At 43.6% G+C, this 16,693-nt stretch overlaps 1 protein-coding gene across 1 annotated transcript in view; it reads right to left on the bottom strand.

The window, feature by feature from the left end:
• Positions 1-16,693, bottom strand: part of LOC124722045 — a 150,074-nt gene that overhangs the window by 53,440 nt on the left and 79,941 nt on the right. Inside the window, exon 4 of the mRNA XM_047247235.1 lies at positions 11,722-11,840. Within this exon, the coding sequence (XP_047103191.1) occupies positions 11,722-11,840 (119 nt within the window). The remainder of the gene's footprint in view (positions 1-11,721; positions 11,841-16,693) is intronic.

Raw genomic sequence — 16,693 nt, forward strand, 5'->3', positions numbered from 1 at the left:
AATTACGATTACGAACAACTTAAATTGGAAAGAACACAAGAAATGTTGTGGGTAAGGTAAATCAAAGAATGCATTTTATTGGCAGAACACTTAGAAAATGTAACAGATCTACTAAAGAGACACTGCCTACACTACGCTTGCCCATCCTCTTTTAGAATACTGCTGCACCATGCGGGATGATTACCAAATAGGATTGACGGAGTACATCGAGGAAGTTCAAAGATGAGCAGCACATTTTTTACTATCACGAAATAGGGGAGAGTGTGTCACTGATATGATACAGGATTTCGGGTGGACATCAAGACAGAGGCATTTTTCGGTGAGGTGGAATCATCTCACGAAATTTCAATTGCCAACTTTCTCCTCCGAATGCGAAAATATTTTGTTGACTCCGACCTACATAGGGAGAGCCGCTCACGAAATTTCAATCACCAACTTTCTCCTCCGAATGCGAAAATGTTTTTTTTGACACCGACCTACATAGGGAGAAACTCATAACAGAATAAGGGAAATCAGAGCTCGCACAGACAGATATACATGTTCGTTTTTACCACAAACTGTTTGAGATTGAAATAATAAAGAATTATTGTTAAGGTGGTTCAAAGAACTCTGTGCCAAGCACTTAAGTGTGATTTGCACAGTGTAGATGTATAGTGTAGATATACTGCTATCTTCAGAGACTGGTTCCGTTCTACATTTGTTCCTGTTGTTCATATATGTTTCGAGGGGAAGGCTTACCTGAAAGATTTCTTCATCAAGCGTACCATAGCAATATGCTTAATAACTGAACATGAGATTTTCCAATTGGGCTATTATTTATTTAAGCTTTTCTTTAGTTTCACAACCGCATTTGGCTTTTTAAGAAATTATCCAGTGATTGGCTGTAAAGAAAAGCATGCTAAATTTTGATTTCTTCCTTAAAATGAAGTTTCTTCCCTTTTTCTTGTATTGACTTGAAAACAATCCAATTGCATTTACAATCCATCTCATACATAACAAATATTTGTCCCAAAACATTTATCATAAACTTCAAATCCTCCACTCTCCAAAGACATGGAAAACATACGAGGCATATTCACTACCTAAGAGAGTTGTTGATTAACTAGACAATGCACCTTGTCATCCTGGAGAAGATGACAATAATTTTTGTGAGGTACCTTACATTACGTCACTAGTATGGCCAATGGACAAAAAATGCTAGCAGCTGCGAAACAACATTACCTATCAAATATCATGAAACAGCTTGTGCAAGAAGGCTCAGATACCCTCAGTTACCAGTAACTCCTGAATGTGCTTGGTGCAATTCACAATACCAGGTGGCTGTAATTAAACTTTCCCCATTTAACATATTATAGCATGGAAACTATTTACTGCACGAATACCAAACTTAGTAGCGTTAATGTCAAGAGTATGGGGTGCATGACTTCCATCTGTCACAGCGCCACTGTCCAGTTCCAATTATGGCCACCAGGTGCCATGATCAGTCATCGTTATTCACAGTCTCACACACCTGACCAGTCACAGTGCACTTCTTGATGTGTCAACATGAGCTTGGACAAAAGGAACAGGGTATTATTGGTGAAGCTCTACTATCAAAACAACAGTAATGTTGCGCCTCCGTTTTGAGAATATCACTGGCTGAAAGGCTTACAGAAGGGTCCTCTTTCTCCACCTGCTGTGCGGAGCACGATGAAAAAGTTTGAATCAACTGGAGAACTGGATGTCAATCTGGGAGGAGGGCGATGACTGGTGGTGGATGAAATTGCTATTGCTATGACATACAATGCTGCAGGAAATTCCCAATCGTCAGGCAGTGGGGTGCTGTCATGACAGTTGAACATCCTGTGGCCCACTGTATGGAAGGCTCTTCGAACCATTCTCAAATGATATTCGTACGACATCCATATCATACAGCAGCTTGCACCACAGGATGCAGAACGACATGTTCACTTCACTCTTCACTTTCTCACAAGGATTGGAGTTTACGATGGCTGGACCATCCTATGGACAGACAAAGCTCATTTTTCTCTGATGAGTGGGGTGAACACACAGAATTGCTGAGTGTTGGGACCTTCACCTCAGGTCACTATGTATGAAGTTCCTCTGTATGGCGAATGTGTCACGGTATTGTGTGGGTTCACAGCTATATTCATCATGGGCCCATTCTGTTTTGAACAGGTTGGCGCTCAAGGACCAAAGGTGTGCAGCGCGGCTGGCCAGCATTATTGCAATATGCTTTGCCTCATGTCATAACTACCCTACAGGAGAGAGATGCATTGAATTCAACAGGTTTTGTGCAAGATGTCGGTCCACCGCTCATGAGGTTCACCTGCTTCTCCGAAAAACATTTGGAAACAACTGAATTATTAGCTGATTGTTTCCAAATGCTTGGGCAGCACGATTGCCTAATCTCACTCCCTGTGATTTCTGGTTGTGGGGGTACCTGAAGCACAGGTTTTACCAGGGGAACATTCACATATGCTGATCTGAAGCACAGCATATCAAGAGAGGTAGCTTGCATACCTACGGACATGCTTTGTTCTGCTGTGCAGAATGCAATCCTGTACTTACAGGCTCTTTTGGACACTGATGGGCGCCATATTGAGCCCCTTTTGTAGCAGTAATGGTACTGGTATGTATTGTTATGATGTACCATAGCAGCACATTAAAAGTGTTTCAGATGAATTAATTCTGCATTATTTCTCTTCCCCATGTCCTTGACATTAATGGTACCAAGTTTGGTACTCATACAGCAATTAGTTTCCATGTTATAATGTGTTAAATAGGGAAAGTTTAATTATAACCACAAGGTATTTGCAAGGTTTGAGACAATGTTAACAAAACGACCATTATTTGTTTGTGGAAGAAAACTGAAACACTTTCTGCTGTAAGTGGCTTTGAAGATTCTAGTAGTGATGAATGAGATACTGGGACTGATGAAAAAGGTTTTTTGTGAAGACATACAGTGGATGATGAAAAATCCAGAAATGGTTAACTGGTGATGGCTGTGAACCAGGATTTGAGGAGCCGAGTGATGTGGATACAGTGAGCAAGTGTGTCCAATAGAGGAAGACAGCAAACATTAGGTGATCAAGAAAACAGAAAAAGAAAAAACTGGATGTGTGGTTCTTAAAAGTAAGCTGAAGGTGAATGATACGAAATATTGTGCAACACATCTAGTTTTGTAAGTAAGTTGTCAGTATCCGGCAAGTACCATATAAGTAATGCACTGGGCTTTTACATGTGATGTGAAGCATGTTTTGTGAATGCAGTAAATAGCAATTTTTGGTAAAAATGTCTATTTTATGATAATCTATATTTTCTTGTTATCTCTGCAGTCTTGGGTTGTCTGTTACCTGGATCATTATGAGCATACTATATTTAATTTTACCTTATATAGCTATTCCCAGCATTCACCTTTTCATTTAGCAAAGAAATAAGAAATAATAATAATAATAATAATAATAATAATAATAATAATAATAATAATAATAATAATGCAAAACTCTCACAAATTTATAGAAATACGATGGCAGTTCAATAAGTAATGCAACACATTTTTTTTCTCGGCCAATTTTGGTTGAAAAAACCGGAAATTTCTTGTGGAATATTTTCAAACATTCCCGCTTCTTCTCGTATAGTTTCATTGACTTCCGACAGGTGGCAGCGCTGTACGGAGCTGTTAAAATGGCGTCTGTAACGGATGTGCGTTGCAAACAACGGGCAGTGATCGAGTTTCTTTTGGCGGAAAACCAGGGCATCTCAGATATTCATAGGCGCTTGCAGAATGTCTACGGTGATCTGGCAGTGGACAAAAGCACAGTGAGTCGTTGGGCAAAGCGTGTGTCATCATCGCCGCAAGGTCAAGCAAGACTGATCTCCCGCGTGCGGGCCGGCCGTGCACAGCTGTGACTCCTGCAATGGTGGAGCGTGCGAACACACTCGTTCAAGATGATCGACGGATCACCATCAAACAACTCAGTGCTCAACTTGACATCTCTGTTGGTAGTGCTGTCACAATTGTTCACCAGTTGGGATATTCAAAGGTTTGTTCCCGCTGGGTCCCTCGTTGTCTAACCGAACACCATAAAGAGCAAAGGAGAACCATCTGTGCGGAATTGCTTGCTCGTCATGTGGCTGAGGGTGACAATTTCTTGTCAGAGATTGTTACAGGCGATGAAACATGGGTTCATCACTTCGAACCTGAAACAAAACGGCAATCAATGGAGTGGCGCCACACCCACTCCCCTACCAAGAAAAAGTTTAAAGCCATACCCTCAGCCGGTTACAGTCTTCTGGGACGCTGAAGGGGTTATTCTGTTCGATGTCCTTCCCCATGGTCAAACGATCAACTCTGAAGTGTATTGTGCTACTCTTCAGAAATTGAAGAAACGACTTCAGCGTGTTCGTAGGCACAAAAATCTGAACGAACTTCTCCTTCTTCATGACAACGCAAGACCTCACACAAGTCTTCGCACCCGAGAGGAGCTCACAAAACTTCAGTGGACTGTTCTTCCTCATGCACCCTACAGCCCCGATCTCGCACCGTCGGATTTCCATATGTTTGGCCCAATGAAGGACGCAATCCGTGGGAGGCACTACGCGGATGACGAAGAAGTTATTGATGCAGTACGACGTTGGCTCCGACATCGACCAGTGGAATGGTACCGTGCAGGCATACAGGCCCTCATTTCAAGGTGGCGTAAGGCCGTAGCATTGAATGGAGATTACGTTGAAAAATAGTGTTGTGTAGCTAAAAGATTGGGGAATAACCTGGTGTATTTCAATGCTGAATAAAACAACCCCTGTTTCAGAAAAAAAATGTGTTGCATTACTTATTGAACTGCCCTCGTACATTTCCTCTTGTAAAAGGAAGTGGCAACGTTTTAAACACAGGGTCTCCTGAATGTAAGACAAAAATCTAATAAATAAATGCAAGCCAGGTGGTACATAGAAAAATGAGAAATGAAAAATACACCAATGTTTTGCACAGGTATCTGAGATATATTATACAATTACAGTGTAGTAAAAAGCAGTAACTGGAGATGTCAGTTATGCATGTATATAAATATCTTGTCTGCAGTGCAACCTATTTAGTTAATTTACATTGATGCATGTGGTTTAACTCAAGGATACAGACAAATATAACCAAAAATGGAAGGGAAATTATTTTTTTATAACAAGCAGCTCTGCCATTTCCTCTATTGTCTGCAAGATAAGGTACAATTCACCAGATCTTGCATGCACTACTGCTACACTTAAATGCAAGTTCAAAATGGTCACGTTGATTCCAAATCCCATCTGTACCTAGTGTGTACTGTGATAGACCACTGGGGCTACAATGATCGATAGTGAAACCTGTGTAGGTCTTGATACCAACTGGGAGTGTGAGACAACCAGTGAGATGACACACAACAATACAGAAGCTACAAAACTCAAATTAATTCTGCAAAACTGAGTATATTTAACTCTGTGGGTAGAAGAGCACTTATAGTTGGATTTTTGCCTTATAGTCATACCACCCATACTGATTTATATTGTGAGATGTTGCAAAAAAAACTACACAAAATTAATAGTTGAGAACACTGTACTCAGAATTTTTCATCTTGGAGAGTTTAAATGCATGCATCACAAGATGAAAAGAAGTGACTGTACTTCTAAAGCAATCTCACATTTTTGTGGGTAAATAAGTAAAAACAGAGTACAAACATAAATAAAAATGCAGGGCACTTCTTCCAAACTGAGTTCAACATTTCTCTTGAAAATCAGGTATGTGTGTCATCTAGTTCGTTGAAACTCGATACAAGACTCTATTTTCAAAAATTGCTATTTCACACAATTCTAGAGACAATTTATAAAAATACCCAATACAGGAGAGGGCAATGTGACAATGTTCAGCTACACATGGCATATCCTCCTTTAAAGTATGTTTTACAGTATTCAAACAAGAAGTCTTTCATGACGCACAGAATTACCTGAGGCTGGATTTTTGAGTCTGAATGATTTGAGAGCTCAAGAAGCTATTACAAATATAACTGACATCAGATGCTTCATAATAGTTTTTCACTCCTATTTTGTGTACAATGGTACTATTCTCTCTCTCTCTTTTACATTGTGCTGGCTGACTATGTAGTAGCTGGGACAATGTGTAGCAATGCATGTTACAAGAGAGAAAGAGAGAGATAGATAGGGGGAGGGAGAGGGAGAGAGGGAGAGAGAGAGAGAGAGAGAGAGAGAGAGAGAGAGAGAGAGAGAGAGAGAGAGAGAGCTTCTTTTTTTCTTTTCCAAAAAGAATTTGTCCAAAATCCAGCTATGTTTTCTCTCTTGTGTATCTACCTACATGGCTACTCTGCAATAGACACTTGACAGGGGCACTGCAACCTTTGAGGTTATGAAGTAGTGATACTTTACTGCTTACTCATCGACTTCTGGAATTTTTGATGCTGAGTGCACTTTTTCTCTGGAGGGGACATTGTCTTGCTATTTAACAACAACAATGGTCCAGCACATTATCTATGTGATGCTTTCAATTTACATAGCTTGTAACTAATCTCTAGGTGTTTGGTTTAATCAACAACCTTTAAATTGTGATTTATCATGTAGCCAAAATTTAACAGATTGTTTTAGTATTCATTGCACAGCATTACACTTTACTGTTGGGGTCAATTGCTGCTTTTTGCACCCTGCATATATCTTGCCTTTATGTGCTTTGACAGCTCAATGCCAGTACTACTGGGTGAGATTTTAGCTTTACCCCTTAAATTATTTACATTCCACCAGGACTTTCCATTACCATATTTAAATAGTAATTTGTTCATCTTAGGTATCATAGCTGTTGACAAATTCTGATTACTCCTAGTAGAACAAACCAACAAAACTGATAGGAATGTGTTTACATTTTTTACATCACCAGTACTAGTATTGGGCTATTTTCCACTGTTTTGGCAACCATTGGCAAGGTAAGAAAATGATCCAAGATACAATACAATCTAAAAACCCAATCATTATAAGGTAATTAGAAATATAAATATTAATTATAGAAAGACAGGAAATGGAAAAAAGATAAAGATATGAAATAAATAAAAATAAAAGCCTATTTTGATGGTTTTTGTTCATAAGAAATGGTTTCTGTTCATAAGAGTTATACAATCAGAAATCTACACTCCTGGAAATTGAAATAAGAACACCGTGAATTCATTGTCCCAGGAAGGGGAAACTTTATTGACACATTACTGGGGTCAGATACATCACATGATCACACTGACAGAACCACAGGCACATAGACACAGGCAACAGAGCATGCACAATGTCGGCACTAGTACAGTGTATATCCATCTTTCGCAGCAATGCAGGCTGCTATTCTCCCATGGAGACGATCGTAGAGATGCTGGATGTAGTCCTGTGGAACGGCTTGCCATGCCATTTCCACCTGGCGCCTCAGTTGGACCAGCGTTCGTGCTGGACGTGCAGACCGCGTGAGACGACGCTTCATCCAGTCCCAAACATGCTCAATGGGGGACAGATCCGGAGATCTTGCTGGCCAGGGTAGTTGACTTACACCTTCTAGAGCACGTTGGGTGGCACGGGATGCATGCGGACGTGCATTGTCCTGTTGGAACAGCAAGTTCCCCTGCCGGTCTAGGAATGGTAGAACGATGGGTTCGATGACGGTTTGGATGTACCATGCACTATTCAGTGTCCCCTCGACGATCACCAGTGGTGTACGGCCAGTGTAGGAGATCGCTCCCCACACCATGATGCATCGGTCGTATGCAGTCCTGATTGTGGCGCTCACCTGCACGGCGCCAAACACGCATATGACCATCATTGGCACCAAGGCAGAAGCGGCTCTCATCGCTGAAGACGACACGTCTCCATTCGTCCCTCCATTCACGCCTGTCGCGACACCACTGGAGGCGGGCTGCACGATGTTGGGGCGTGAGCGGAAGACGGCCTAACGGTGTGCGGGACCGTAGCCCAGCTTCATGGAGACGGTTGCGGATGGTCCTCGCCGATACCCCAGGAGCAACAGTGTCCCTAATTTGCTGGGAAGTGGCGGTGCGGTCCCCTACGGCACTGCGTAGGATCCTACGGTCTTGGCGTGCATCCATGCGTCGCTGCGGTCCGGTCCCAGGTCGACGGGCACGTGCACCTTCCGCCGACCACTGGCGACAACATCGATGTACTGTGGAGACCTCACGCCCCACGTGTTGAGCAATTCGGCGGTACATCCACCCGGCCTCCCGCATGCCCACTATACGCCCTCGCTCAAAGTCCGTCAACTGCACATATGGTTCACGTCCACGCTGTCGCGGCATGCTACCAGTGTTAAAGACTGCAATGGAGCTCCATATGCCACGGCAAACTGGCTGACACTGACGGCGGCGGTGCGCAAATGCTGCGCAGCTAGCGCCATTCGACGGCCAACACCGCGGTTCCTGGTGTGTCCGCTGTGCCGTGCGTGTGATCATTGCTTGTACAGCCCTCTCGCAGTGTCCGGAGCAAGTATGGTGGGTCTGACACACCGGTGTCAATGTGTTCTTTTTTCCATTTCCAGGAGTGTAGTTATGATATTGAGACATCATTAGTGGAGGAGAACAGGCAATGTCAAAGATCCTCAGCAAAGCTGCTGATGAAATTAAATGGGGCACATGCTCCATTTTGGCCGGATCTCCATTTACAGAGTTTTACACCACTTCAGCACAAAGGACTCTCACATTCACTAATTGCAAGCATGCTGCACTACATCTGTTTATGGTTAACAATAAACAAATTTTACAACATTTGGCTGCCTCTGTCACCTACAGCTCCACTCACCTTTAGCAGTGACCCCTTCCCTCCCTTCATTGGCCTCAGCACCATTACAATTTACTGCCCAAGCATGTAACATGGTGCAAGACTGTTGTGATGTTCATTGTCATCTTTCTCACCTGTCCCAACAACATGATTTTCCAATAGCACAGCATTACCTTAGCACAGAATGCCGTGTGATGTATGAGAAGAGAATGAGTATATCCTCAGTTTCATTCTCCTGGGACTGTGTGATAAAAGAGGTGGATAACTATCAACTTTCCAGTTAAATACAGTCTAGAGCCCCACATCTGCAGCTATTATAATTTCAATAGTTTGACCAGAACGTACTGAAGGGCCCACCTAGTAACCAACTTCGGTTTGGCTCATGGTCACAGTGACACTCAGCAGCAGTTCCCAGTGCACATGCGAAAGGCCACTGCTCTGTTTGCAGTAGGGGCTCTGAATGGGGCCTCCATAAGAAAAGTGCCACAGTGTGGACACTGGCAGGTGCTACTTGTCTGCAGTAACCTGCAGCAACCACTCGAAACGTCAAGCATTTGTTTCAAAGGAATTCTGTGGAATTTGCACAATGTGATCTGGTGGCAGATCAGCAGTAACCTGCAGCAATCACCTGAAATGTCAAGCATTTGTTTCAAAGGAATTCTGTGGAATTTGCACAATGTGATCTGGTGGCAGATCCAGGTGCCACATATTCATCATATCTCAAAAATCTTGGAATGAAAATAAGTTTCATGGGATTTATACAAACACAACAAAACACAGAAAAATAACAATCAGGCTTTACCTCACTGTCTAGAACTAACAGCAGAGTTCACTATTCCAGTGCAAACATCTCCAATACAAAAACAAGAAACTGAAAATATCGATAAATTGAAAACAAAATTAAAATAGTGTATTACTAAGAATTTCATCAATAAACCATCTGATTAACTAGATTGAATTATTGAATTATCCTGTTAGCTGTGTGACAAGTAGCAATGACAACTGTAAATGAATATGTTGTTCCACAAACTGACAAATATTGTAGTTGCCAGGTACAAGTTAGCTAGCAGTAGAGAAGACATCACCTACTTAATGTTTGACAAAATGAAGGTAGCACATACTTTTTTTCTCTGAAGTAGTGGTATTTGTAATTTTAGCTTAGATATTCACAAATAAATGTCAATCAGTCATGAAACTGAAAGTTGGTTAGAACAAAAAAGTGCTTTTATAGATCACAGATTGGTAGAGGCAGAAGGAGTGGATGAGGCTTAACAAGAGGAAGCTGAATTTCTACATGCCTCACATATCTGCAGTTTATAATAAGCCACACAGGTTTGCAGCAGCCTCTTACAGTGCAACTAATAGCATACAATAATCTCTTTCAGCCACAGTAGATGTTAAATATGCCTCAGTATCTCAGGATTCTTCCAGGTGGTGAAGCTCTGTTGGTAAGATAAGAATGGTACATTCTAGTAGTCTGAACATTAGCAAGTAGGTTCATTGCTAAAAGCTATTACGACTTTACAGTTAACCACCCGTAAACCGTAGAGGCAAAATTATCAGGCATTTATCTCCTCAGGACAGAAATGGAACCAGTTTCTCGAAACAACTTGGGAAACAGTTTAGATTCAACTCATTTATGAATGAAAATTGTAGTTACAGTGGAGCCAGACTGGAGAGAACTGTGGAAGTTCTCTGGTCCGGGAGCAGCTGGGGAGGTATTTTGGAATACGATCCTACACTGACAATAAATATCTGCAATAGCAGAACTGATAAAATGATTTATGTTGACATGGCTGTTTCATAGAATGCTCAGCCACACAACAGCAGTGGGCTGAGCTGTGGCTGCTAGGAGTGACAATTGAGAACCAAATGAGCAAATCAAATCAAGTCATTTTGATTTGCTCATGTTTTGTGGCAAGCAAGTCCTGACTCATGTTACCAATTCAGAAATAGCAATTGGTTCTCACATATCAGCTATGATGGAATTCAGCCTAACACATTGTTTAGCCTCTATATTTACATGTTTCATCTGGCCATTGGTCCCTATCATGACTTCCCTGCATGAGCATAAGCATTACTGGTCAGTGGGCTTTGAGTTAGCCTGTGACTCAGGAATCCTTGCACTTTGAAAGTTAGAATTTAAAGAGGGATATCATTTGAAATAAAAAGCATAAAAATGAAAACAAAGATAGTGTCGTTAGAGGATTCAGTGTAATTTACTACGCATGGTCTTATTGGGGGTGGTATGCCATTGCCTCCCTCTGACCTTTGAACTGACTTATCTGACCAATTAAAGGGGTAACTACAGTTGATTTTGGATTCTAAACTAGAGTGTCACTTATTTTTCCCATCAACAAACATCGCTAGAGGTGAAAGCAGTGATGAACACAAGAGCTGCATAAGATGTAATGTACCTCAAATGCAGGATTACTTCTACATACAGTCCATCCTCAATGAAATTTCTAAAGCAATTAACCCTGAAACACGTATGGTGTTTAATTTCACCAGATCTGTACAGTAACATTATTAAATAGTCTTAGCTAATGGACTGTAGGAGTAAAGGAACAACACTTACTATTATTGTCTTAATTCGAATCATTCAAACAAATATCTTTATGTTTCCATTAAGATTTACACCCCTCAGTTTGCAGTACAGTACAGCTGCACCAACAAACCTGTTTTGTCAATGGCGCTATTCCCACATATATAGTGAATAAACCTCTGGGTTTTGAAGTTTTAAGAGGGAAACATCAGATACACTGAAATGGAGCTGTGCCCAGGCCATTTCATTGGTTATAGCAACAGCTCACGATAAACGTATCTGTAATTTAATTCTGGTCTGGCACAAATTCAGTTATCATAGGTAAATAATATAGAAGTACGAAAACAAATCTATGATTTCAATATAGGTATATAACTTACCGATTTTTGTAATCTTGCAGTTTGGCAATACCATCATTTAGTTCTGCCACACTTTGCTCGAGTATTGAAATTCCCGTAAGACAGCATTTTTCTATTTCTTTTTCTATAAGAGCATCAACCTGGAAGAAAAGTTATGATTAACAAATCTGCAAATGAAAAAGACTGCTTATGATAAGTACTGAACACTAATTTTTTTACTGAAAAATCACCAAAAACATGCCACACATGAGATAAAAGGGTGTTTACATCACTTTCTTTTGAAGAACAGAAGAAGAAAATGCAGACAATAAATGCAAGAAAAATAAATGTACTGAAAAGTAATGCCTCTGAATTTTTAATCTGAAACTCTAAAAGCGTTCTTAAATAAAATGAATGTTGTTAACACTCTACATCTTTATTCATCATTTCTACACATTTGCAGCCTTCTGCCACTAGAAGGGCTCCAAACTGTAATGTGTAACACAACAGTGCAGAACATTAACTGTTGCTACATTGGAAACAGCGTGCTCTAATCGAGTTTCAAGTAGTTCATCCACATATGCAGCACTCTCTCCTTCAGAATGACAATGCCAGGACACACACAACCAATTCTGTTGTAACAGGGACCAGAATGGTCGCGGGGTTGATGTGATGGAAAGTGCAGCAGGACCCGCAGAGCGGCCCGCGAACAATAACACAACGGGAGAGGACGGACACGACCAACAAAGGACAGAATGAACAACAATAATATTGAAACAACGGAGTCACAAGAAAACCTAACAACCACGTCCACTCATATAAATAACAAGAAAGTAAAGAAGCTGTCTAAGGTGAGGCGATGTGTCCAGAGACGTACGCAAGATTAGACTAGCTGGCTGAGCAAGAGGCAGGTGCTTAAATACTCTATCGGGGGCGCCGCTATTGGCTGCTGGAACCACGTGTTCCACTGTGGCACACTCACACTAAATGTGGGCCAGGAGGCACACGCCGCCACAGCTTATGGCGCGATTGTGCAGAGACCTCTTGGGGTCTTCGACGTCCATGACGTCTGGCGGGGATTCAAATTCTGCACCGCACGGTACCAGATCCCTCCCCCTGAAACTTGCGCGTAGGGGCGGAAACGTCCCGAATGGTGCTGAGGTGGGCGGCAGTGGGAGGGGGAGCCAGGCTCATCAACCACTATTGGAAGGGATGCCCAAGGTATCCATGACAGCCATCACAGCTGATCCAGAGTCCAGGGTGGGGGAGCGAGCCGCCGATCCACCCATAGGTGGAGAGGGCTGGTGGCAGGCCTGTGGGGAGACGACAACCAGGAGCAGGGATGGTGACTCGAGGACCACGTCCACACCTGAAGGAGGTAGGGAAAGAGGTGGCAGCAAGAGTCCCGTAGTGGCATCCGGGTGGTGCTGATTATGATGGTGGTGCTCTGACCCTGTTGACGTCTGCACTGATGTCACACGCTGCCCATGGGCCGCGACGACTGTGGCGGGTGTCCAACCTGCCTTGCGCCCATACTCGTGAGCCCACACCGCTGTGCCAGGGGCATACTGCTGTGAAGACTGGGAGCGGGGTTGGGAGGAGGATGGCATCAGCAAATGGAGCAGAGTCCGTGGCTGTCGCCCATGAAAGAGCCTGCCGGACTGCGTCCATCAATTGGCGTAGTGTGATAGGTGATCAAAAACAGGGTGAGGGCCGATGTGGATGGAGATGTATAGACCGCCTTAGTCAACTAGTGTTTAAAAGTGCGGTCAAGCCTCTCCACCACGCCATTGGAAGAAGGGTGGAAAGGGGGGCTACGGATATGTTTTATACCATTGGCCTGACAGAAGCCATGGAAGGAGGACACTGTGCTTGTACTTATACAATCCGAAAGGCATGTTGATAACCATGATGTTCTGAGATTCGGCATCCAAGGGCAACTGGTGGTATGCGTCAGCCAGGTTGATCTTTGAAAAATACTCTCCCACAACAAGCTTGGCAAGAAGGTCTTCCTTGCAGGGAATGGGGTAAGTGTCAACGAGGGACTGAGCATTGACTGTAGCGCCGAAGTCCCCACACAGCCAAAGGGACCCAATGGGTTTCCGTATGACCACCAGTGGTGTCGCCCATGCACTGTAAGTTACAGGCTCCGGCATGGCAGTGACCTGGAGCTGATCAAGTTCCTGCTTGACCACTGGCTGTAAGGACACGAGAAGGGGCCGGACCCAGAAAAAGTAAGGCTGTGGATCCGGCTGTAGGGTGATGTGTGCCTGAAAGCTGGAAGCACATCCGAGATCCATTGCAAACAATGACGCAAAAGCGATGCATAGATCGCCCAAGTCCTGAAAAGGAACAGCCATGGAAACGACCTTAACTTCGACAGAAATTGAAAAGCCAAACAGTTGAAATGCATGCAGGCCAAAAATATTCAAAGCCAATGGATGGTCGATGACAAAGAGGGTAAGGAGCCGGGGAACATGCTTGTACGTTGCCTGGATGACGAACTGCCCACAAAAGAGAATGGAACCGTCTCCATAGGCGACCAAACGGCGAGAGGGAGGTGACAACGCATGAGAGCCCATTTGGGTATATGTCGCCATATTAATCAGGGAGATGGAGGCCCCAGTGTCGACCTGAAAACTGACATCCTCAGTGAAACTGTGGAGCGTGAGGAAAAGCTTCTGTGCTGACGGGTTGTCCTGTGCGACGACTGATTGCGGAGCATGGACTGTATCTTGAGGCCCAGGAGGGGCAGGACTGGAGCGAGATGAGTGACTATGACAGACTGATTGGACATGGCCCTCCTTGTTACACAGCGAGCATGTTTTCCAGTGGTGGATACAATCAGCCCACAAATGGGTGGTAAAGCACTGTGGGCAAGATGGAAGTGGGCCGCTCGACAGGTGACAAGGGACGACCGAAGGTGCCGATGCCATAGAGACGTCGGACAATGAGGAGTCCCGACAGCACTGGCCTCTGTCGGACAGGCCACATCGCGAGGGTGGAACCCGCCGTGAAGCTGCGATTGCCACCACCTGCAGTTGTGCAATACGATGCTTGTTAGCTGCTTGAGGAATTTCAAAGGAGCGGGCAATGGGGAGGATCTCTTCCAAGGAGGGATTGTCAAGTTTCAACGCTGCAGTATGGAGCTCAGGATTGGGAGCCAGCTGAACCACCACATCCCGGATCAGGGAGTCCACATATGAAGCCTTACACTGCTGACTGGTGCACGTAAAATCGCATTGACGGCTGAGACCCTGCAAGTCCATGACCCAGGAATGATATGATTGACCAGGTTGTTTATGGTACTGGTGGAACTCCAGCCAAGAGGCGACCACATGGTAGCACTGGGAATAATAGTTTGTCAGCAAAAGGCATATCTCCTCGAAAGAGAGAGCCACAGGATCAGACAATGGTGCCAACTTGCGGAGAAGAAAGAACATGTCTGGGGAGGCCCAAGACAAAAACAACGACCACTGCAAGGAGTTGTCTGTCACTTGAAAAGCTGTGACATGTTGTTTCAGCCAGTGTAAGTAGGTTTCCCAGTTCTCTTTAGCGTCATTAAAGGGTGGAAACGACAGCGGATGTGGGAAAGCATCAGACACCCGAGGACTCTCAAGCTGTTGTGGTAACATGTCCCGGGCATCGACTTCGTCCGTTAGCAACTGCAGCAACTTTTTTAAGATGTGTAACTGGAGCTGCTGCTGCTGCTGCATGAGCTGCTGCTGTTTCTCCAGCAGACAGACCAACTTCGCCTCCATACCAACAATGACCACCATTTACCTCGTCGCCAAAATGTTGTAATGGCGACCGGAACAGTCGCAGATTGAAGTGACAGAAAGCGCGGTGGGACCTGCAGATCGGCCCGTTAACAACAGCACAACGGGAGAGGACAGACACGATCGACAGACAGAATGAACAACAACAAGATCGAAACAACGGAGTCACAAGAAAACCTAACAACCACGTCCACTCGTACGCAGTTAAGGAAATTAAAGAAGCTGTCTAGGTTAGGTGATGTGTCCAGAAATGTACGCAAGATTTAGCTGGCTGAGCAAGAGGCAGGCACTTAAATGCTCTATTGAGGGCGCCGCTATTGGCCGCTGGAACCACGTGTTCCACTGTGGCACCCTCACACTGAATGCGGGCCAGGATGCGCACGCCGCCACAGCTTATGGCGCGATGGTGCAGAGACCTCTAGGGGTCTTCGATGTCCATGACGTCTGGCGGGGATTCAAATTCCGTGGCGCGCGGTACCAGAAATTCGACATCTGCAACAATCCAACACCTTGGGTTCACTGTTATTGATCGTCCTCCATACAGTCACAACTTGGCTGCTCTATCCAATTTTCATCTGTTTCCAACTTAAAGAACAGCTTCAATGACTTCATTTTGATAATGATGGAAGCAGTGCAAGCAGATGTGAGGTTGTGGCTCTACTAACAAAGTGAAACATTCTATAGTGACGGTACCAACAAATTGGTCTCTCAGTGGGAGAAATATGTTTGTTGCAGGAATGACTGTTGAGAAATAAATATGTAGATACGAAGACTAAAGATATAGAGCGTTAAAATCAATTGATTTACTTAAAAACCTTAAAGTATTTTCACATGAAAAGTTCAGAGGCATTACTTTTCAGCATGTCCTCACAGACCAAAGGAATATCCAGCTTTTAGGCAGAGAGTTGACATGTCATTATTTCTTTCTATGATAGTATAGTTGACAAATCAGTTAATGACTTGTCTTGTCATTGCCTGAAAGGGTTTCATCCCAAATATCACATGGGGGAGTAATAATTATTGGCTGCATGCCTGAAAACAGACAGTATATGTCTTTCCTTGAGGAAACTTCATGAATTACAATAGGATACAGATATTGAATAAGATCTTCGAAGTACTGTCCATTAGCATTAATACACTTGTCCAAACGTTCATTCCAGTGTTCGAAGCACCTTTTAAATTCGTCCTCTTTGATACCTGCTAGCACTTTCATGACATTGTGTTTTACATCTTCC

Source organism: Schistocerca piceifrons, chromosome X (genome assembly GCF_021461385.2).
Source record: "Schistocerca piceifrons isolate TAMUIC-IGC-003096 chromosome X, iqSchPice1.1, whole genome shotgun sequence".
Lineage (NCBI taxonomy): Eukaryota > Metazoa > Arthropoda > Insecta > Orthoptera > Acrididae > Schistocerca > Schistocerca piceifrons.